At 40.8% G+C, this 24,016-nt stretch overlaps 1 protein-coding gene across 1 annotated transcript in view; it reads right to left on the bottom strand.

Annotated features, from left to right (window-relative positions):
* LOC128660877 (tyrosine-protein kinase Yes) overlaps positions 1-24,016 on the bottom strand; it is a 259,946-nt gene that overhangs the window by 110,283 nt on the left and 125,647 nt on the right. Inside the window, exon 3 of the mRNA XM_053714959.1 lies at positions 4,602-4,701. Within this exon, the coding sequence (XP_053570934.1) occupies positions 4,602-4,701 (100 nt within the window). The remainder of the gene's footprint in view (positions 1-4,601; positions 4,702-24,016) is intronic.

Below are 24,016 nucleotides of genomic sequence, written 5' to 3'. Positions count from 1 at the left end.
CATCAACCCGATCACTTCCATGCACTGAGCTATGGAAGGAAGAGGAACGGAATGAAGTATCCGACAAGAGTCTAGAAGCTTTGTCTTTCTGGCCTCTGTCAGAAATATCCTCATTTCTAAGGAGTCTATTATTGTTCCCAAGAAGGGAACCCTTGTTGACGGAGATAGAGAACTCTTTTCCACGTTCACTTTCCATCCGTGAGATCTGAGAAAGGCCAGGACGATGTCCGTGTGAGCCTTTGCTTGAGGAAGGGACGACGCTTGAATCAGAATGTCGTCCAAGTAAGGTACTACAGCAATGCCCCTTGGTCTTAGCACAGCTAGAAGGGACCCTAGTACCTTTGTGAAAATCCTTGGAGCAGTGGCTAATCCGAAAGGAAGCGCCACGAACTGGTAATGCTTGTCCAGGAATGCGAACCTTAGGAACCGATGATGTTCCTTGTGGATAGGAATATGTAGATACGCATCCTTTAAATCCACCGTGGTCATGAATTGACCTTCCTGGATGGAAGGAAGAATAGTTCGAATGGTTTCCATCTTGAACGATGGAACCTTGAGAAACTTGTTTAAGATCTTGAGATCTAAGATTGGTCTGAACGTTCCCTCTTTTTTGGGAACTATGAACAGATTGGAGTAGAACCCCATCCCTTGTTCTCTTAATGGAACAGGATGAATCACTCCCATTTTTAACAGGTCTTCTACACAATGTAAGAATGCCTGTCTTTTTATGTGGTCTAAAGACAACTGAGACCTGTGGAACCTCCCCCTTGGAGGAAGTCCCTTGAATTCCAGAAAATAACCTTGGGAGACTATTTCTAGCGCCCAAGGATCCAGAACATCTCTTGCCCAAGCCTGAGCGAAGAGAGAGAGTCTGCCCCCCACCAGATCCGGTCCCGGATCGGGGGCCAACATTTCATGCAGTCTTGGTAGCAGTGGCAGGTTTCTTGGCCTGCTTTCCCTTGTTCCAGCCTTGCATTGGTCTCCAAGCTGGCTTGGCTTGAGAAGTATTACCCTCTTGCTTAGAGGACGTAGCACCTCGGGCTGGTCCGTTTCTACGAAAGGGACGAAAATTAGGTTTATTTTTTGCCTTGAAAGGCCGATCCTGAGGAAGGGCGTGGCCCTTACCCCCAGTGATATCAGAGATAATCTCTTTCAAGTCAGGGCCAAACAGCGTTTTCCCCTTGAAAGGAATGTTAAGTAGCTTGTTCTTGGAAGACGCATCAGCCGACCAAGATTTCAACCAAAGCGCTCTGCGCGCCACAATAGCAAACCCAGAATTCTTAGCCGCTAACCTAGCCAATTGCAAAGTGGCGTCTAGGGTGAAAGAATTAGCCAATTTGAGAGCATTGATTCTGTCCATAATCTCCTCATAAGGAGGAGAATCACTATCGACCGCCTTTATCAGCTCATCGAACCAGAAACATGCGGCTGTAGCGACAGGGACAATGCATGCAATTGGTTGTAGAAGGTAACCCTGCTGAACAAACATCTTTTTAAGCAAACCTTCTAATTTTTTATCCATAGGATCTTTGAAAGCACAACTATCCTCTATGGGTATAGTGGTGCGTTTGTTTAAAGTGGAAACCGCCCCCTCGACCTTGGGGACTGTCTGCCATAAGTCCTTTCTAGGGTCGACCAAAGGAAACAATTTTTTAAAAATGGGGGGAGGGACGAAAGGAATACCGGGCCTTTCCCATTCTTTATTAACAATGTCCGCCACCCGCTTGGGTATAGGAAAAGCTTCTGGGAGCCCCGGCACCTCTAGGAATTTGTCCATTTTACATAGTTTCTCTGGGATGACCAACTTGTCACAATCATCCAGAGTGGATAATACCTCCTTAAGCAGAATGCGGAGATGTTCCAACTTAAATTTAAATGCAATCACATCAGGTTCAGCCTGTTGAGAAATGTTCCCTGAATCAGTAATTTCTCCCTCAGACAAAACTTCCCTGGCCCCATCAGACTGGGTTAGGGGCCCTTCAGAGATATTAGTATCAGCGTTGCCATGCTCTTCAGTATCTAAAACAGAGCAGCCGCGCTTACGCTGACAAGTGTTCATTTGGGCTAAAATGTTTTTGACAGAATTATCCATTACAGCCGTTAATTGTTGCATAGTAAGGAGTATTGGCGCGCTAGATGTACTAGGGGCCTCCTGAGTGGGCAAGACTCGTGTAGACGAAGGAGGGAATGATGCAGTACCATGCTTACTCCCCTCACTTGAGGAATCATCTTGGGCATCATTGTCATTATCACATAAATCACATTTATTTAAATGAATAGGAATTCTGGCTTCCCCACATTCAGAACACAGTCTATCTGGTAGTTCAGACATGTTAAACAGGCATAAACTTGATAAAGTACAAAAACGTTTTAAAATAAAACCGTTACTGTCACTTTAAATTTTAAACTGAACACACTTTATTACTGCAATTGCGAAAAAACATGAAGGAATTGTGCAAAATTCACCAAATTTTCACCACAGTGTCTTAAAGCCTTAAAAGTATTGCACACCAAATTTGGAAGCTTTAACCCTTAAAATAACGGAACCGGAGCCGTTTTAAACTTTAACCCCTTTACAGTCCCTGGTATCTGCTTTGCTGAGACCCAACCAAGCCCAAAGGGGAATACGATACCAAATGACGCCTTCAGAAAGTCTTTTCTAAGTGTCAGAGCTCCTCTCACATGCGACTGCATGCCATGCCTCTCAAAAATAAGTGCGCCACACCGGCGCGAAAATGAGGCTCTGCTTATGCTTTGGGAAAGCCCCTAAGGTATAAGGTGTCTAATACAGTGCCTGCCGATATTATTATATCAAAATACCCAGATAAAATGATTCCTCAAGGCTAAATATGTGTTAATAATGAATCGATTTAGCCCAAAAAAAGTCTACTGTCTTAATAAGCCCTTGTGAAGCCCTTATTTACGATCGTAATAAACATGGCTTACCGGATCCCATAGGGAAAATGACAGCTTCCAGCATTACATCGTCTTGTTAGAATGTGTCATACCTCAAGCAGCAAGAGACTGCATACTGTTCCCCCAACTGAAGTTAATTGCTCTCAACAGTCCTGTGTGGAACAGCCATGGATTTTAGTTACGGTTGCTAAAATCATTTTCCTCATACAAACAGAAATCTTCATCTCTTTTCTGTTTCTGAGTAAATAGTACATACCAGCACTATTTCAAAATAACAAACTCTTGATTGAATAATAAAAACTACAGTTAAACACTAAAAAACTCTAAGCCATCTCCGTGGAGATGTTGCCTGTACAACGGCAAAGAGAATGACTGGGGTAGGCGGAGCCTAGGAGGGATCATGTGACCAGCTTTGCTGGGCTCTTTGCCATTTCCTGTTGGGGAGGAGAATATCCCACAAGTAAGGATGACGCCGTGGACCGGACACACCTATGTTGGAGAAATTAAGCTTTTAAAGAAAAGAATACAGTCCCTACAGTCAAACATGGTGGAGGTTCACTGATGTTTTGGGGTTGCTTTGCTGCTTCAGGTACTGGATGTCTTGACTGTGTGCATAGCATTATGAAATCTGAAGGCTATCAAAGAATTCTGTGGTGCAATGTAAGGCCCAATGTCAGAAAGTTGCATCTCCGTCAGAGGTCATGGGTCTTACAGCAGGGCAATGACCCAAAGCACACGACAAAAAGCACCCAGAAATGGTTTAGGACAAAGTGCTGGAGAGTACTGAACTGGCCAGCAATGAGTACAGATCTCAATCCCATAGAGCACCTGTGGAGAGATCTCAAAACAGCAGTTGGGAAAAGGATCCCTTCCAATCTGAGAGACCTGGAGCAGTTTGCGAAAAAAGAGTGGTCCAAAATTCCAGTAGAGAGGTGTAAGAAACTCATTGATGATTAAAGGAAACACTTGATTTCAGTTATTTTTTTCCCAACAAAAATAATTTTGTCCTGTTCATTTATGGAGTTTCACGTGGAATGTGTCAGTTTTAGCTTTTTTTTTTTTTTTACACTTTTTTGTGTCATACCATTACAAACAAAAGAAATAAACATGAGAATGCCTAAACATTTGTAATTAGAATTTTCTGGGCGAAGTGGTGCATTATCTGACGGAAATGCAGGGGTTCCAATATTTTTGACCATGACTGTATAGGGACATGTTTCACTTATCATATTCAGCAGCTAAAAGGACTTGTTAAACTACAGACAACAATTTTCCATTGATTGAGTACCCCGTAAAAAAATTCAAAAAACGGAACATTCGTTTTGCGCATGGGCAAAATGCATAAAAACTACCCCCTCTGTATTATATCATGTTAGGAAGCAACACTACTTGCTCAATCAATTAAAAAGTTAAAAAGGAAACTTTAATGATTTGTATACTGCATGCACATTTAAAACCTTTCTAGTTTAGTTCTATTGTGAAATGTGTGTTCTATTGGTATCCTTTGTTGAAAAGCATACCCAGATAGGCAAATGTGCAGCAATACACTACTGGGAGCTAGCTGCTGATTTGTGCTCAAAGACACAACAGGCTGGTTGGAATCCTGGGATCTAAGGTCACTAACCAGTTTGGATAAAACATCAACACTTTAGTAAAATCTAGTAATGGAGACAATCATAACTTACGTGTTATTTATTATCTGGAACCGTTCACCTTTTCTAAATGAAAGATCTTCTGTAGTTCTAGCTTCATAATCATATAAGGCCACAAAAACAGTAACACCACCTACAGAGGAGATAAACACTTAAGATTAGCGTGTTTGTGGATTCATTATGAATATCATTTTTACTATGTGTAAAATTGACAAATATGTGAAAACAATGCAAAAACAGTGCTATTTTTGTGTTATTTTCAGTAGCATACATGGTAAATAAAAGCATAGCAGCCATTATTCATTAAATATTTCACATTTGCTGTGAGTATCAAATGATGCAAGTTTTCCCTCAGCAGCGAGCTCCCAGAGAAGTCACCATGCAGAAATGACTATTTGCTATTGGCTGTGAGTACCAAATAATGCAAGATTTCCCTCAGCATCGAGCTCACAGAGAAGCCACCATGCAGAAATGACTATATTGTTATTGGCTGTGAGCATCAAATGATGCAAGTTTTCCCTCAGCAGCGAGCTCCCAGAGAAGTCACCATGCAGAAATGACTATTTGCTATTGGCTGTGAGTACCAAATAATGCAAGATTTCCCTCAGCATCGAGCTCACAGAGAAGCCACCATGCAGAAATGACTATATTGTTATTGGCTGTGAGCATCAAATGATGCAAGTTTTCCCTCAGCAGCGAGCTCACAGAGAAATCACCATTCAGAAATGACTATATTGTTATTGGCTGTGAGTATCAAATGATGCAAGTTTTCTCTCAGCAGCGAGCTCACAGAGAAGTCACCATGCAGAAATGACTATTTGTTATTGGCTGTGAGTACCAAATGATGCAAGCTTTCCCTCAGCAGCGAGCTCACAGAGAAGTCACCATGCAGAAATGACTATATTGTTATTGGCTGTGAGTATCAAATGATGCAAGTTTTCCCTCAGCAGCGAGCTCACAGAGAAGTCACCATACAGAAATGACTATATTGTTATTGGCTGCGAGTACCAAATGATGCAAGTTTTCCCTCAGCAGCGAGCTCACAGAGAAGTCACCATGCAGAAATGACTATATTGTTATTGGCTGCGAGTACCAAATGATGCAAGTTTTCCCTCAGCAGCGAGCTCACAGAGAAGTCACCATGCAGACATGACTATTTGTTATTGGCTGTGAGTACCAAATGATGCAAGTTTTCCCTCAGCAGCGAGCTCACAGAGAAGCCACCATGCAGTAATGACTATATTGTTATTGGCTGTGAGTATCAAATGATGCAAGTTTTCCCTCAGCAGCGAGCTCACAGAGAAGCCACCATGCAGAAATGACTATGTTGTTATTGGCTGTGAGTACCAAATGATGCAAGTTTTCCCTCAGCAGCGAGCTCACAGAGAAGTCACCATGCAGAAATGACTATTTGTTATTGGCTGTGAGTACCAAATGATGCAAGTTTTCCCTCAGCAGCGAGCTCACAGAGAAGCCACCATGCAGAAATTACTATATTGTTATTGGCTGTGAGTACCAAATGATGCAAGTTTTCCCTCAGCAGCGAGCTCACAGAGAAGTCACCATGCAGAAATGACTATATTGTTATTGGCTGTGAGTACCAAATGATGCAAGTTTTCCCTCAGCAGCGAGCTCACAGAGAAGCCACCATGCAGAAATGACTATATTGTTATTGGCTGTGAGTACCAATTTTCCCTCAGCAGCGAGCTCACAGAGAAGTCACCATGCAGAAATGACTATGTTGTTATTGGCTGTGAGTACCAAATGATGCAAGTTTTCCCTCAGCAGCGAGCTCACAGAGAAGTCACCATGCAGAAATGACTATTTGTTATTGGCTGTGAGTACCAAATGATGCAAGTTTTCCCTCAGCAGCGAGCTCACAGAGAAGCCACCATGCAGAAATTACTATATTGTTATTGGCTGTGAGTACCAAATGATGCAAGTTTTCCCTCAGTAGCGAGCTCACAGAGAAGTCACCATGCAGAAATTACTATTTGTTATTGGCTGTGAGTACCAAATGATGCAAGTTTTCCCTCAGCAGCGAGCTCACAGAGAAGCCACCATGCAGAAATGACTATTTGTTATTGGCTGTGAGTACCAAATGATGCAAGTTTTCCCTCAGCAGCGAGCTCACAGAGAAGCCACCATGCAGAAATGACTATATTGTTATTGGCTGTGAGTACCAAATGATGCAAGTTTTCCCTCAGCAGCGAGCTCACAGAGAAGTCACCATGCAGAAATGACTATGTTGTTATTGGCTGTGAGTATCAAATGATGCAAGTTTTCCCTCAGCAGCGAGCTCACAGAGAAGTCACCATGCAGAAATTACTATATTGTTATTGGCTGTGAGTATCAAATGATGCAAGTTTTCTCTCAGCAGCGAGCTCACAGAGAAGCCACCATGCAGAAATGACTATTTGTTATTGGCTGTGAGTATCAAATGATGCAAGTTTTCCCTCAGCAGCAAGCTCACAGAGAAGTCACCATGCAGAAATGACTATTTGTTATTGGCTGTGAGTACCAAATGATGCAAGTTTTCCCTCAGCAGCGAGCTCACAGAGAAGTCACCATGCAGAAATGACTATATTGTTATTGGCTGTGAGTATCAAATGATGCAAGTTTTCCCTCAGCAGCGAGCTCACAGAGAAGTCACCATACAGAAATGACTATATTGTTATTGGCTGCGAGTACCAAATGATGCAAGTTTTCCCTCAGCAGCAAGCTCACAGAGAAGTCACCATGCAGAAATGACTATTTGTTATTGGCTGTGAGTACCAAATGATGCAAGCTTTCCCTCAGCAGCGAGCTCACAGAGAAGTCACCATGCAGAAATGACTATATTGTTATTGGCTGTGAGTATCAAATGATGCAAGTTTTCCCTCAGCAGCGAGCTCACAGAGAAGTCACCATACAGAAATGACTATATTGTTATTGGCTGCGAGTACCAAATGATGCAAGTTTTCCCTCAGCAGCGAGCTCACAGAGAAGTCACCATGCAGAAATGACTATATTGTTATTGGCTGCGAGTACCAAATGATGCAAGTTTTCCCTCAGCAGCGAGCTCACAGAGAAGTCACCATGCAGACATGACTATTTGTTATTGGCTGTGAGTACCAAATGATGCAAGTTTTCCCTCAGCAGCGAGCTCACAGAGAAGCCACCATGCAGTAATGACTATATTGTTATTGGCTGTGAGTATCAAATGATGCAAGTTTTCCCTCAGCAGCGAGCTCACAGAGAAGCCACCATGCAGAAATGACTATGTTGTTATTGGCTGTGAGTACCAAATGATGCAAGTTTTCCCTCAGCAGCGAGCTCACAGAGAAGTCACCATGCAGAAATGACTATTTGTTATTGGCTGTGAGTACCAAATGATGCAAGTTTTCCCTCAGCAGCGAGCTCACAGAGAAGCCACCATGCAGAAATTACTATATTGTTATTGGCTGTGAGTACCAAATGATGCAAGTTTTCCCTCAGCAGCGAGCTCACAGAGAAGTCACCATGCAGAAATGACTATATTGTTATTGGCTGTGAGTACCAAATGATGCAAGTTTTCCCTCAGCAGCGAGCTCACAGAGAAGCCACCATGCAGAAATGACTATATTGTTATTGGCTGTGAGTACCAATTTTCCCTCAGCAGCGAGCTCACAGAGAAGTCACCATGCAGAAATGACTATGTTGTTATTGGCTGTGAGTACCAAATGATGCAAGTTTTCCCTCAGCAGCGAGCTCACAGAGAAGTCACCATGCAGAAATGACTATTTGTTATTGGCTGTGAGTACCAAATGATGCAAGTTTTCCCTCAGCAGCGAGCTCACAGAGAAGCCACCATGCAGAAATGACTATTTGTTATTGGCTGTGAGTACCAAATGATGCAAGTTTTCCCTCAGCAGCGAGCTCACAGAGAAGCCACCATGCAGAAATGACTATTTGTTATTGGCTGTGAGTACCAAATGATGCAAGTTTTCCCTCAGCAGCGAGCTCACAGAGAAGCCACCATGCAGAAATGACTATATTGTTATTGGCTGTGAGTACCAAATGATGCAAGTTTTCCCTCAGCAGCGAGCTCACAGAGAAGCCACCATGCAGAAATTACTATATTGTTATTGGCTGTGAGTACCAAATGATGCAAGTTTTCCCTCAGTAGCGAGCTCACAGAGAAGTCACCATGCAGAAATTACTATTTGTTATTGGCTGTGAGTACCAAATGATGCAAGTTTTCCCTCAGCAGCGAGCTCACAGAGAAGCCACCATGCAGAAATGACTATTTGTTATTGGCTGTGAGTACCAAATGATGCAAGTTTTCCCTCAGCAGCGAGCTCACAGAGAAGCCACCATGCAGAAATGACTATATTGTTATTGGCTGTGAGTACCAAATGATGCAAGTTTTCCCTCAGCAGCGAGCTCACAGAGAAGTCACCATGCAGAAATGACTATATTGTTATTGGCTGTGAGTACCAAATGATGCAAGTTTTCTCTCAGCAGCGAGCTCACAGAGAAGTCACCATGCAGAAATGACTATGTTGTTATTGGCTGTGAGTATCAAATGATGCAAGTTTTCCCTCAGCAGCGAGCTCACAGAGAAGTCACCATGCAGAAATGACTATTTGTTATTGGCTGTGAGTACCAAATGATGCAAGTTTTCCCTCAGCAGCGAGCTCACAGAGAAGTCACCATGCAGAAATGACTATATTGTTATTGGCTGTGAGTACCAAATGATGCAAGTTTTCCCTCAGTAGCGAGCTCACAGAGAAGCCACCATGCAGAAATGACTATATTGTTATTGGCTGTGAGTACCAATTTTCCCTCAGCAGCGAGCTCACAGAGAAGTCACCATGCAGAAATGACTATATTGTTATTGGCTGTGAGTACCAAATGATGCAAGTTTTCCCTCAGCAGCGAGCTCACAGAGAAGTCACCATGCAGAAATGACTATTTGTTATTGGCTGTGAGTACCAAATGATGCAAGTTTTCCCTCAGCAGCGAGCTCACAGAGAAGTCACCATGCAGAAATGACTATATTGTTATTGGCTGTGAGTACCAAATGATGCAAGTTTTCCCTCAGTAGCGAGCTCACAGAGAAGCCACCATGCAGAAATGACTATATTGTTATTGGCTGTGAGTACCAATTTTCCCTCAGCAGCGAGCTCACAGAGAAGTCACCATGCAGAAATGACTATTTGTTATTGGCTGTGAGTACCAAATGATGCAAGTTTTCCCTCAGCAGCGAGCTCACAGAGAAGTCACCATGCAGAAATAACTATTTGTTATTGGCTGTGAGTACCAAATGATGCAAGTTTTCCCTCAGCAGCGAGCTCACAGAGAAGTCACCATGCAGAAAGGACTATATTGTTATTGGCTGTGAGTACCAAATGATGCAAGTTTTCCCTCAGCAGCGAGCTCACAGAGAAGTCACCATGCAGAAAGGACTATATTGTTATTGGCTGTGAGTACCAAATGATGCAAGTTTTCCCTCAGCAGCGAGCTCACAGAGAAGTCACCATGCAGAAATGACTATATTGTTATTGGCTGTGAGTACCAAATGATGCAAGTTTTCCTCAGCAGCGAGCTCACAGAGAAGTCACCATGCAGAAAGGACTATTTGTTATTGGCTGTGAGTACCAAATGATGCAAGTTTTCCCTCAGCAGCGAGCTCACAGTCTGAGAGAAGCTACAAACATATGTGCAATAGCTTCTCTCGGACTGTGAGCTGCTCAATAAAAAAGATTGATAACTGTTTTTTCCAATACTTTCTCTGGAGGAATTGTGGCTTTCTGTTTTTTTATTTTATTTATTATTTATATACCTTTGACTTGTATTGCCCTGAAGTAACATTAATAATCTGCCTCATGTTTTATTTGGTAGGGTATGGTTCTTCAGCAGGCTTCTCAGTGGGCTGAAGGTACTAATGACTTTAAGAACAGTGTTGATAACACTGTTCAGACCAATATACTGGTTGGCAGAAATTCCTTAGAGCAAAGAGAGCAATGGGGGGGATTTCACTCACCTAGGAAATTTCATCTGAAATGAAAGCTTAGGTCAAGTGTGTATCAGGCACATATCAAACATTCCAAAGTTAGCACAAAAAACGTTCTTGAATTAATTTCACTGTATCTGTACAATGTTGTAATGAACATCCTATACAGATGGGCCCATGCCTTGATTCATCTGGGTGCACGAGGTTAAATCAATTTCCAACTCTATCCTACTCACACAAAATGAAGTCTCCTTTTAGTGCCACACTTCATGTACCTCAGAATGCTGCCACCACCAGAACAATTTCATATAATATATACATACAAGAGCACAGAACGGTTATACTTTTACTATTTAAGGGAAATGAAACTCCACATTTCTCTTTCATGATTCAGATAGAGCATACAAATTTAATCAGATAATTTACTTCTACAGTATTATCAAATTTCCTTTGTTTTCTTGGTATCTTTTGTTGAATAAATCTCAGGAGTATGCACATGTCTGGAGAACTATATGGCAGCAATTTGCAATAATGTTATTCATCTGCAAGAGCACTAGATTGCAGCACTATTTTTTTCTATGTAGTACTCCAGACACCTAGGTATCTCTTTAACAAAGAATACAATATGAACAAAGCAAATTTGATAAAATAAGTCAATTTGAAACTTTTTAAAATGGTATGCTCTGTGTGAATCGCAAAAGAAAATTTTTGGGTTTCATATCCCTTTATCTTTTATAATTGTTTTTATGAAACATAACTCAAATCTTAGACAAAGGGAAAACCTAACCTAGTATTTATTATGAATAAAGAGAGAGTCAGTACATTTGCATAAAAGAAAATATAATAAAAGAATCACACATCACAAAACAACATAAAAAAGAAATGGCTAAACGTAACAGAAGTTCTATACCAAAAACCAATAACAATATAGTCATTCTTGCCCGAAGGGTTTTGGGAAAATGATGCCCATTAATGCAATTTTGATGGGTTCTCTCCACCAGCTAACAATCTATAAATCATTTTGGTTTATCTCAAGTTTCCAGCCCTTATTTTTCCAGTAAGGGGTGGGAATGTAATACAATACTTTGAATCTGGGTTATTGCACACAATAAAAACATGGATTAAATTACAAGGCATATACTAATGGTGTACAATGCTTAGCTTGAGTAGCACAATATACATCTGCTCTAACAAGTGTTAAACAATAGAATATGTGGATAACAAGATGGCTTGACATCTATTTGCCCTAGAGAATACCCTATTAAGGAGTTCTTTACCAAAAAACATAATTTATGCTTACCTGATAAATTCCTTTCTTCTGTTGTGTGATCAGTCCACGGGTCATCATTACTTCTGGGATATTATCTGCTCCCCTACAGGAAGTGCAAGAGGATTCACCCAGCAGAGTTGCTATATAGCTCCTCCCCTCTACGTCACCTCCAGTCATTCGACCAAAGACCAACGAGAAAGGAGAAGCCAAGGGTGTAGTGGTGACTGGATTATAATTTAAAAAATATTTACCTGCCTTAAAAAAACAGGGCGGGCCGTGGACTGATCACACAACAGAAGAAAGGAATTTATCAGGTAAGCATAAATTATGTTTTCTTCTGTTATGTGTGATCAGTCCACGGGTCATCATTACTTCTGGGATACCAATACCAAAGCAAAAGTACACGGATGACGGGAGGGATAGGCAGGCTCATTATACAGAAGGAACCACTGCCTGAAGAACCTTTCTCCCAAAAATAGCCTCCGAAGAAGCAAAAGTGTCAAATTTGTAAAATTTGGAAAAAGTATGAAGCGAAGACCAAGTTGCAGCCTTGCAAATCTGTTCAACAGAGGCCTCATTCTTAAAGGCCCAAGTGGAAGCCACAGCTCTAGTAGAATGAGCTGTAATTCTTTCAGGAGGCTGCTGTCCAGCAGTCTCATAGGCTAAACGAATTATGCTACGAAGCCAGAAGGAGAGAGAGGTAGCCGAAGCCTTATGACCTCTCCTCTGACCAGAGTACACGACAAACAGGGAAGACGTTTGTCGAAAATCCTTAGTTGCCTGCAAGTAGAACTTGAGGGCACGAACTACATCCAGATTGTGTAGAAGACGTTCCTTCTTTGAAGAAGGATTTGGACACAAGGATGGAACAACAATCTCTTGATTGATATTCCTGTTAGTGACTACCTTAGGTAAGAACCCAGGTTTAGTACGCAGAACTACCTTGTCTGAGTGAAAGATCAGATAAGGAGAATCACAATGTAAGGCTGATAATTCAGAGACTCTTCGAGCCGAGGAAATAGCCATTAAAAATAGAACTTTCCAAGATAACAATTTTATATCAATGGAATGAAGGGGTTCAAACGGAACACCCTGTAAAACGTTAAGAACTAAGTTTAAACTCCATGGCGGAGCAACAGTTTTAAACACAGGCTTGATCCTAGCTAAAGCCTGACAAAATGCCTGGACGTCTGGATTTTCTGACAGACGCTTGTGTAACAAGATGGACAGAGCTGAGATCTGTCCCTTTAATGAGCTAGCCGATAAACCCTTTTCTAAACCTTCTTGTAGAAAGGACAATATCCTAGGAATCCTAACCTTACTCCAGGAGTAATCTTTGGATTCACACCAGTATAGGTATTTACGCCATATTTTATGGTAAATCTTTCTGGTAACAGGCTTCCTAGCCTGTATCAGGGTATCAATAACCGACTCAGAAAAACCACGTTTTGATAAAATCAAGCGTTCAATTTCCAAGCAGTCAGCTTCAGAGAAGTTAGATTTTGATGTTTGAATGGACCCTGTATCAGAAGGTCCTGTCTTAGAGGTAGAGACCAAGGCGGACAGGATGACATGTCCACTAGATCTGCATACCAAGTCCTGCGTGGCCATGCAGGTGCTATTAGAATCACTGATGCTCTCTCCTGTTTGATTTTGGCAATCAATCGAGGAAGCAGCGGGAAGGGTGGAAACACATAAGCCATCCTGAAGTTCCAAGGTGCTGTCAAAGCATCTATCAGAACCGCTCCCGGATCCCTGGATCTGGATCCGTAGCGAGGAAGTTTGGCGTTCTGGCGAGACGCCATGAGATCTATCTCTGGTTTGCCCCAACGTCGAAGTATTTGGGCAAAGACCTCCGGATGAAGTTCCCACTCCCCCGGATGAAAAGTCTGGCGACTCAAGAAATCCGCCTCCCAGTTCTCCACTCCCGGGATGTGGATTGCTGACAGATGGCAAGAGTGAGACTCTGCCCAGCGAAATATCTTTGATACTTCCATCATTGCTAGGGAGCTTCTTGTCCCTCCCTGATGGTTGATGTAAGCTACAGTCGTGATGTTGTCCGACTGAAACCTGATGAACCCCCGAGTTTTTAACTGGGGCCAAGCTAGAAGGGCATTGAGAACTGCTCTCAATTCCAGAATGTTTATTGGCAGGAGACTTTCCTCCTGACTCCATTGTCCCTGAGCCTTCAGAGAATTCCAGACAGCGCCCCAACCTAGTAGGCTGGCGTCTGTTGTTACAATTGTCCAGTCCGGCCTGCTGAATGGCATCCCCCTGGACAGATGTGGCCGAGAAAGCCACCATAGAAGAGAGTTTCTGGTCTCTTGATCCAGATTCAGAGTGGGGGACAAATCTGAGTAATCCCCATTCCACTGACTCAGCATGCACAATTGCAGCGGTCTGAGATGTAGGCGTGCAAAAGGTACTATTGTCCATTGCTGCTACCATTAAGCCGATCACCTCCATGCATTGAGCTACTGACGGGAGTTGAATGGAATGAAGGACACGGCATGCATTTAGAAGCTTTGTTAATCTGTCTTCTGTCAGATAGATCTTCATTTCTACAGAATCTATAAGAGTCCCCAAGAATGGAACTCTTGTGAGAGGAAAGAGAGAACTCTTCTTTTCGTTCACTTTCCATCCATGCGACCTTAGAAATGCCAGAACTAACTCTGTATGAGACTTGGCAGTTTGAAAGCTTGAAGCTTGTATCAGAATGTCGTCTAGGTACGGAGCTACCGAAATTCCTCGCGGTCTTAGTACCGCCAGAAGGGCACCCAGAACCTTTGTGAAGATTCTTGGAGCCGTAGCCAATCCGAATGGAAGGGCTACAAACTGGTAATGCCTGTTTAAGAAGGCAAACCTTAGATACCGGTAATGATCTTTGTGAATCGGTATGTGAAGGTAAGCATCCTTTAAATCCACTGTGGTCATGTACTGACCCTTTTGGATCATGGGTAAGATTGTCCGAATAGTTTCCATTTTGAACGATGGAACTCTTAGGAATTTGTTTAGGATCTTTAAATCCAAGATTGGCCTGAAAGTTCCCTCTTTTTTGGGAACCACAAACAGGTTTGAGTAAAACCCTTGTCCTTGTTCCGACCGCGGAACCGGATGGATCACTCCCATTAATAATAGATCTTGTACACAGCGTAGAAACGCGTCTTTCTTTATTTGGTTTGTTGACAACCTTGACAGATGAAATCTCCCTCTTGGGGGAGATAATCTGAAGTCTAGAAGGTATCCCTGAGATATGATCTCTAGCGCCCAGGGATCCTGGACATCTCTTGCCCAAGCCTGGGCGAAGAGAGAGAGTCTGCCCCCCACTAGATCCGGTCCCGGATCGGGGGCCCTCGGTTCATGCTGTCTTAGGGGCAGCAGCAGGTTTCCTGGCCTGCTTGCCCTTATTCCAGGACTGGTTAGATTTCCAGCCCTGTCTGTAACGAGCAACAGCTCCTTCCTGTTTTGGTGCAGTGGAAGTTGATGCTGTTCCTGTTTTGAAATTCCGAAAGGGACGAAAATTAGACTGTCTAGCCTTAGCTTTGGCTTTGTCTTGAGGTAGAGCGTGGCCCTTACCTCCTGTAATGTCAGCAATAATCTCTTTCAAACCGGGCCCAAATAAAGTTTGCCCCTTGAAAGGTATATTAAGTAATTTGGACTTAGAAGTTACATCAGCCGACCAGGATTTTAGCCACAGCGCCCTACGTGCCTGAATGGCGAATCCTGAATTCTTAGCCGTAAGTTTGGTTAAATGTACTACGGCCTCCGAAATGAAAGAATTAGCTAGTTTAAGGACTCTAAGCCTGTCCGTAATGTCGTCCAGCGTAGCTGAACTAAGGTTCTCTTCCAGAGACTCAATCCAAAATGCTGCCGCAGCCGTAATCGGCGCGATGCATGCAAGGGGTTGCAATATAAAACCTTGTTGAACAAACATTTTCTTAAGGTAACCCTCTAATTTTTTATCCATAGGATCTGAAAAAGCACAGCTATCCTCCACCGGGATAGTGGTGCGCTTAGCTAAAGTAGAAACTGCTCCCTCCACCTTAGGGACCGTTTGCCATAAGTCCCGTGTGGTGGCGTCTATTGGAAACATCTTTCTAAATATTGGAGGGGGTGAGAACGGCACACCGGGTCTATCCCACTCCTTAGTAACAATTTCAGTTAATCTCTTAGGTATAGGAAAAACGTCAGTACTCGCCGGTACCGCAAAGTATTTATCCAACCTACACATTTTCTCTGGTATTGCAACAGTGTTACAATCGTTAAGAGCCGCTAAGACCTCCCCTAGTAATACACGGAGGTTTTCCAATTTAAATTTAAAATTTGAAATATCTGAATCCAATCTGCTTGGCTCAGAACCGTCACCTACAGAATGAAGCTCTCCGTCCTCATGCTCTGCAAGCTGTGACGCAGTATCAGACATGGCCCTAGAATTATCAGCGCACTCTGTTCTCACCCCAGAGTGATCACGCTTGCCTCTTAGTTCTGGTAATTTAGCCAAAACTTCAGTCATAACAGTAGCCATATCTTGTAATGTTATCTGTAATGGCTGCCCAGATGTACTAGGCGCCATAATATCACGCACCTCCCGGGCGGGAGATGCAGGTACTGACACGTGAGGCGAGTTAGTCGGCATAACTCTCCCCTCGCTGTTTGGTGAAATTTGTTCAATTTGTACAGATTGGCTTTTATTTAAAGTAGCATCAATACAGTTAGTACATAAATTTCTATTGGGCTCCACCTTGGCATTGGAACAAATGACACAGGTATCTTCCTCTGAATCAGACATGTTTAACACACTAGCAATAAACATGCAACTCGGTTACAATCTTATTTAACAAAAACGTACTGTGCCTCAAGAAGCACTAAACGATTAAATGACAGTTGAAATAATGAACTGAAAAACAGTTATAGCATCACTCTTTAAAAACAACACAACTTTTTAGCAAAGGTTTGTTCCCATTAGTAAAATAACACTAATTAAATTTTAAACATAAAAATTACAGAAACGTTTTAAATCACAGTCACTATATAAGTCTCACAGCTCTGCTGAGAGAATCTACCTCCCTTCAAAGAAGTTTGAAGACCCCTGAGTTCTGTTAGAGATGAACCGGATCATGCAGAAAATACAAGAGTAACTGACTGGAAATTTTTGATGCGTAGCAAAGAGCGCCAAAAACGGCCCCTCCCTCTCACACACAGCAGTGAGAGAGAAACGAAACTGTCATAATTAAAACAAGCAAACTGCCAAGTGGAAAAATAATGCCCAAATATTTATTCACTCAGTACCTCATTAATGCAAACGATTCTACATTCCAGCAAAAACGTTTAACATGAAAATACCTATTAAAAGGTTTAATGTACTTTTACAGAGTAATTCCGGTGAAATACCATCCCCAGAATACTAAAGTGTAGAGTATACATACATGTTCATTATAACGGTATGGCAGGATTTTCTCATCAATTCCATTCAGAAAATAAAAACTGCTACATACCTCAATGCAGATTCAACTGCCCGCTGTCCCCTGATCTGAAGTTTTTACCTCCCTCAGATGGCCGAGAAACAGCAATATGATCTTAACTACTCCGGTTAAAATCATAAGAAAAACTCTGGTAGATTCTTCTTCAAACTCTGCCAGAGAGGTAATAACACGCTCCGGTGCTATTGTAAAACAACAAACTTTTGATTGAAGTTCTAAAAACTAAGTATAATCACCATAGTCCTCTCACACCTCCTATCTAGTCTTTGGGTGCAAGAGAATGACTGGGGGTGACGTAGAGGGGAGGAGCTATATAGCAACTCTGCTGGGTGAATCCTCTTGCACTTCCTGTAGGGGAGCAGATAATATCCCAGAAGTAATGATGACCCGTGGACTGATCACACATAACAGAAGAAATAATGTACCCAAATTAGAATTACTCTTTAAAAAAACAAAAAAAAACAACAACTCATGAGTGCCAATGGGGTCTTTTAGTTAATTTAAAAATAGATGGTTCCCTTACAACAAAATCAAAACTGTAAATTAGTAGGCAAAAGTGTATGAAGTTCACACTTATTAATATAATAAAGAACGAACATATAAAAAGGGATCTATTAGCTTTCAATGTTATTTTAACAGAGCTGGACAGTGTAAAAGCAACACACAAAAAGGAATCGACAAAACAAACAAATCCAGAAAGAAAAATACTAAAAAAGGTCTAAAAGATTAGAATACCCCAAATGACCCTTCCCGCCTAACAATGGTAAGGAAATAAAAACCACAAAACTTTATAATGAAGAATATATTATATTTTAACCAAAAGGGTAGAACGCTGATTGGAGAACAGTTTAAAACGTTAGCTCACAGAAAAATTGACTTTCGAAGTAGGCGGCGGACCGCAGGGCATTTGTATTTCAGATCTATATTAAGAAGTAACTTATAGGCAACTTCATTACAATTGATGAATTAAACTCAATCTTAGATATCACTAATATTTCAGATCTGTTTTTATAAATGGGAGAGTTTACTATCACTTTAAAGGGACATTAAACCCAAAAAATGTCTTTCATGATTCAGATAGAGAATACTATTTTTTAAATATTTCCAATTTACTTCTATTATCAAATTTATTTCATTCTGATGTAATTCTTTGTTGAAGAGATACCTATGTAGGTAGTGTGCACATGCCTGAAGCCCTACATGACAGGAAAAAGTGCTGCCATCTAGTGCTACTGCTAATGTATAACATTGTTGCAAACTGCTGCCATATAGTGCAGCAGACACGTCCAATAAAAAAAAAGTATCATTGCTCAATGCAATACTCGTTATCTAAATCACTGGCTACTATAACACGGCTATGCCAATCAACACACATATATATATATATATATATATATATATATATATACATATATACACACACACATTATATATATATATATATATATATATATATATATATATATATATATATATATATATATATATATATATATATATATATCCAAAAAGAAGGTAGCGCTCAGTATGGCTCGTAAACTCAAAAGTGGCATGTGCAGAGCAACAAAGTCCCAAGGCATTGACTTGTAAAAGTTAAAAAATCCAAACTTTATTTTGAGCAATGAAAAGACGTTAAGAACATCCAAATGAAAAAGCAAAAGACAAAATTTCCAACAGGTTGCTGAACCAATCCTCGAGCAGACGCGTTTCGTGCGCATACACACTTGTTCACTGCTTACCTGAGGATCAGTTCAGACACCTTTTAAGGCTAATCCGCTAATTAGATATATCTACCCAACACCTGATTGGAAGCTTGCACCATGTTAAACACCCATATGTACACCGATGTAAGTAATCAGCAGGAAGACAAATGCTATGCTGTACGAAGAATATATGTGTTATCGCTTTCCAGTATCAAATAACTCAGGAATTAAGTACAAATTATGAGTGCTTATAGACAGGACAATTTAGATTTCGTGACTGAATAGCACTACAAAAACAATGTGCAACACTGAGATAGAGATATACTTATTACTCGGACATTCCTTTTACAGTATAAACTTAAGAGAACAGTAAGCAGGTTATTACTTAGTGCATATAAAAGCTCCATGGTAATATTTGTTTATAAAACATGTGTTGTTAGGAGCACATAATAAATGTTTATAGGGACAAATAAGGTCTCAAAGGAGAAATACAATCTTATCTCTGGTGAGTAAAGGGCGATATATTCTTTGACATGGACGCCTTAAGAAAAAAGGACATCAAGTTGGATTTAGATATCAAATCTTTCTTACTATACAAACATGAAAAATGCATCAGGTAAGCAGTGAACAAGTGCGCATGTGCACAAAACGCGTCTGCACGAGGATCAGTTCAGCTACCTGTTGGAAATTGTCTCTGCTGGCTTTTTCACTTGGATGTTCCTAACGTCTTTTTATTGCTCAAAATAAAGTTTGGATTTTTTAACTTTTACAAATCAATGCATTCGGACTTTTTTGCTCTGCACATGCCACTTTTGAGTTTACAAGCCATACTCTGAGCGCTACCTTCTTTTTGGATGTTTATGTGCACTTGCTGTTGTTTGGGGCGTGCCTGGCAGTTCCGCCCGGTGTAGCAGCCAGCTCATTGGCCGAAACAAGGGTGTGTGTCCCCACCCACTCTCCATAGTGCCGGTTTTACGTTTGTGCACCGGACTTTTCAGGTGAGAGCAATGATACTTTATTGGACTAACTATACATTTATAAGATAACAAGAAGGGAGAAGAGGTGGTGGCGTAAAAAATCATGAGGGGGGCTTAGGTAACAGGCAGACAGTGTCCAGTGTAGGAGATCAAACAGGGGAAATATATAGCTTTACATAGAGCATATACGGACAAAGTTATATATCAACATTGAATCAATATCTATAAAGATGTGAAATTGTATATACAGGGGGAATACAAAAGTTAAAAAAAGACAAAAGTGTGGACATAGGCTTACCTGTGTACCTATGTATAAAGAATGTGGAATATACAATGTAATTGACTAAATGAAAGTACATTGCAGAAAATTTTGATAATGTGTTAAGAATCCAGAGTCCGTATTTAGTCCAGATATAAAAAAGTTGAAGTGCATTATAATTTTCATTTCAAAGGTTTTTCTTTCCATGGTGTTTTTGAAGTTGCCTCTGAGAATTTTGAGGTTTTGGATGGAGTGGTCAGGTTGGGTGAAATGGTGACCAACAGGGGTGCAGTATTTTGATTGAGTGTCTGTGTAAGTTCATCCGAAGGTGCAGTTTTTGGCTTGTTTCTCCAATATAGCATCCCACTTCACATGCAGTGCAATGTATCATGTATACCACATTTGCAGATATACATGAATATGCCCCTTTAATGCTATAGGATTTATTGTGATTTGCTGTGCTGCTTTCACAAATGTGTTGACACAGTTTGCAGAGAGCTTTATAGCAGCACTTGGTTCCATTCTGAGTGTTCTTTTTCTCAAGAGGTAGCTTCCTATGTACCAGTTTCTGCTTTAGGTTAGGTGGTTGTCTGTATGCCAGGATTGGGGGTTTTGGAAAGATTTTTTTGAGTGTGGGATCCTCTAAGATTAGTGGCTGTAAGTCTTTTATGATTTTTCATATCCCTTCCAAAGCAGGGTTGTATTTGACTACTAGTGGGATACGTGATATGTTTTTCTTCTCCCTGTATTGTAGTAAGTGTTCACCTGGAGTATTGAGGGCAGAGTTCATTTTTTTATTTATAATCCTTGTTTTGTAATCTTTTTCTCTGAATGATTGGGACAGTGTGATGTGGTGTTTGTCACGGTCCTTGGTATCTGAGCAAATTCTGTGGTATCTTGTAGCCTGACTGCAAATTATGGATTTTTTAATGTGATTGGGGTGGGATCTGGAGCTGTGGAGGTAGCTGCATCTATCTGTTGGTTTCCTGTATACAGATGAGTTCAGTTTGCCATTTGTGATGGATATTGTTGTATCCAGGAAGCTGACACAGTCTCTAGAAAAGTTCATTTTAAGCTTGATTGATGCATGAAATAGATTAAATGATTTATGAAAATGTTCAAGGTTTTTTTCTCCTTCTGTCCATATGATGAAAATATCAATATGTAGCGAAAGTATTTGAAGGGTTTGTGAGGGTGAGTGGCTAAGGAATCTCTGTTCAAAGTCAGCCATGAAGAGGTTTGCGTACTGTGGTGCCATTTTGGTGCCCATGGCTGTTCCCATGGTTTGTAAGTAGATGGAGTGGTTGAAGATGAAATAATTGTGAGTAAGTATAAATTCTGTAAGTTTACTGACTGTAGAAGCACTATATGGCTGGTTAGGGCTGTCAGAGGAAAGAAAGTTTAAGCAGGCATCAATACCATTTTTATGTGGAATATTGCTGTACAGGGATTTCACATCCATTGTCACAAGTATAGTATCCTCTGGCAATTCTGTTATCTGGCTGATTTTGTTAAGAAAATCAGTGGTGTCTTTTATAAAGCTAGTGGTGTTAATAACTAAGGGCTTAAGAATATTCTCCACTAGGCCTGATATTTTCTCAGTCAGAGTGTCCATGCCTGTTATTATTGGTCTTCCTGGGTTCCCTGGTTTGTGGATTTTTGGGAGCATGTAGAATGTCCCTATGCTAGGGTTAGAGGGCACCAGTTTGTCCAAATTATGTTGCGTTTGTTTAGGGAATGTTTTAATTAGTTTTCTAAGTTGAAAAGTGTATTCCTGGGTGGGGTCCTTTTCCAGTTTTTTGTAATAAGTTTGATCTGATAATTGTCTATTTCCCTCTGTGATGTAGTCCTGTGTATTCATGATCACCCCTGCTCCTCCCTTGTCCGCAGGCTTAATGGTAATATTTTAATTATTTCTTAAGTTTTTATAGTGTGATAGGTTATACATTATTTTTTTTCTGCTGTGTGTTGAGCAGAGATGCAGTTCTCAACCGGAAGCTTTCAATATAGCTGTACAATTTTGTGTTGCGTCCTGGTGCAGGTATGAAGATTGTGTTCTTTTTCCTTCCATTGTAGTCCTCCATAGTGCTGGTATTTTCATCGTCGTAGAAGAATTCTTTTATCCGCAATCTCCTGAAGAATTCTTCTACGTCTGAGTACAGTTGGATTTTGTCTAGATTTGTACTTGGACAGAATGATAATCCTTTACACAGTACTGATATCTCTGGCTCTGACAGGTGGTAGTTTGAAAGTTTCACAATCCCTGAGTTTTCTGTGTGGTTTTCTTGGTTGGTGACAGTTTGTGTTTTGAATGAGGTGCTGTTATTGTCTGTGGACGTTTGGTCATTTGTTTTGTGTCAGGCATGTAAGTTTCTTCTTTTTCTTCTTGATAAAATGATGTTGTTTTGCTTTGTGGAAGTGTTGCATTTCTTTTTTAATTTCTTCATTGTACTCATTATTTTCTTTTCTGAGTACTTATCTTTTCCTTTGCCTTTCCAGCTTCTGCATTATCCTGATAGCGTCTAGGTGGGAGAACTGAATGCCTTGAACGATGCATGGTGGTCAGAGAAAGGAGAAAAAAAACTGAGCAGCACAGAAAAAAGAAAAACACTTCACAGCCTGGATTGGATGGAGAAGAGGAAGTTGGGAGGGAAACCTCAGCTTTTACCAGGTAAGGAGTGGCCTGACCTAACCTGCAACAATGTTGCATCTAGCACCCAACCCTCTATCTCCTATCCCACTTTCCTACAGCCTTAACCCTTAGCCTGCTACAAGCCCATACTGGGCCCTACACGAACTTTGTACTCATTATTTTCTTGTAGTTTTTGTAGTAGGAGCTGCTTTTGGTCTTTTATTTTTGTCTTTTTGCTGTATAGTTGATGAATTAGGTTATTTCTCAGTTTCTCACTGGTACGTTTGCAAAGTGCAAATGTGGTATACATGATACATTGCACTGCATGTGAAGTGGGATGCTATATTGGAGAAACAAGCCAAAAACTGCACCGTTGTATGAATTTACACAGACACTCACTCAAAAACCACTGTGAAACGAAATACTGCACCCCTGTTGGTCACCATTTCACCCAACCTGACCACTCCATGCAAAACCTCAAAATCAAAATTCTCAGAGGCAACTTCAAAAACACCATGTAAAGAAAAACCTTTGCAATGAAAATGATGATGCACTTCAACTTGTTTAATTCTGGACTAAATGCGGACTCTGGATTCTCAACACATTATCAACATTTTCTGTAATGTACTTTCATTTAGTAAATTACATTGCATATTCCACATTCTTTATACATAGGTACACAGGTAAGCCTATGTCCACACTTTTGTCTTTTTTTAACTTTTGTATTCCCCCTGTATATACAATTTCACATCTTTATAGATATTTATTCAATGTTGATATATAGCTTTACATAGAGCATATACTGACATAAAGTTATATATTTCCCCGGTCTGTTCTCCTACACTGGACACTGTCTGCCTGTTACCTAAGCCCCCCTCATGATTTTAACGCCACCTCCTCCTCTGCCTACATTATCTGTCTTTTTAGCTATTCTGTGTTTTAAGCTATAATCTGTAAATTCAATTGAATTGGTCATTTTCTGTAATGTACTTTCATTTAGTCAATTACATTGTATATTCAACATTCTTTATACATAGGTACACAGGTAAGCCTATGTCCACACTTTTGTCTTTTTTTATCTTTTGTATTCCCCCTGTATATACAATTTCACATCTTTATAGATATTTATTCAATGTTGATATATAGCTTT

The sequence above is a fragment of the Bombina bombina genome, chromosome 5 (assembly GCF_027579735.1).
Source record: "Bombina bombina isolate aBomBom1 chromosome 5, aBomBom1.pri, whole genome shotgun sequence".
NCBI classification, from domain to species: Eukaryota; Metazoa; Chordata; class Amphibia; order Anura; family Bombinatoridae; genus Bombina; species Bombina bombina.
The sequence above is the reverse complement of the archived record's forward strand: the minus strand, read 5'-3'. Positions and strand labels throughout refer to the sequence as shown.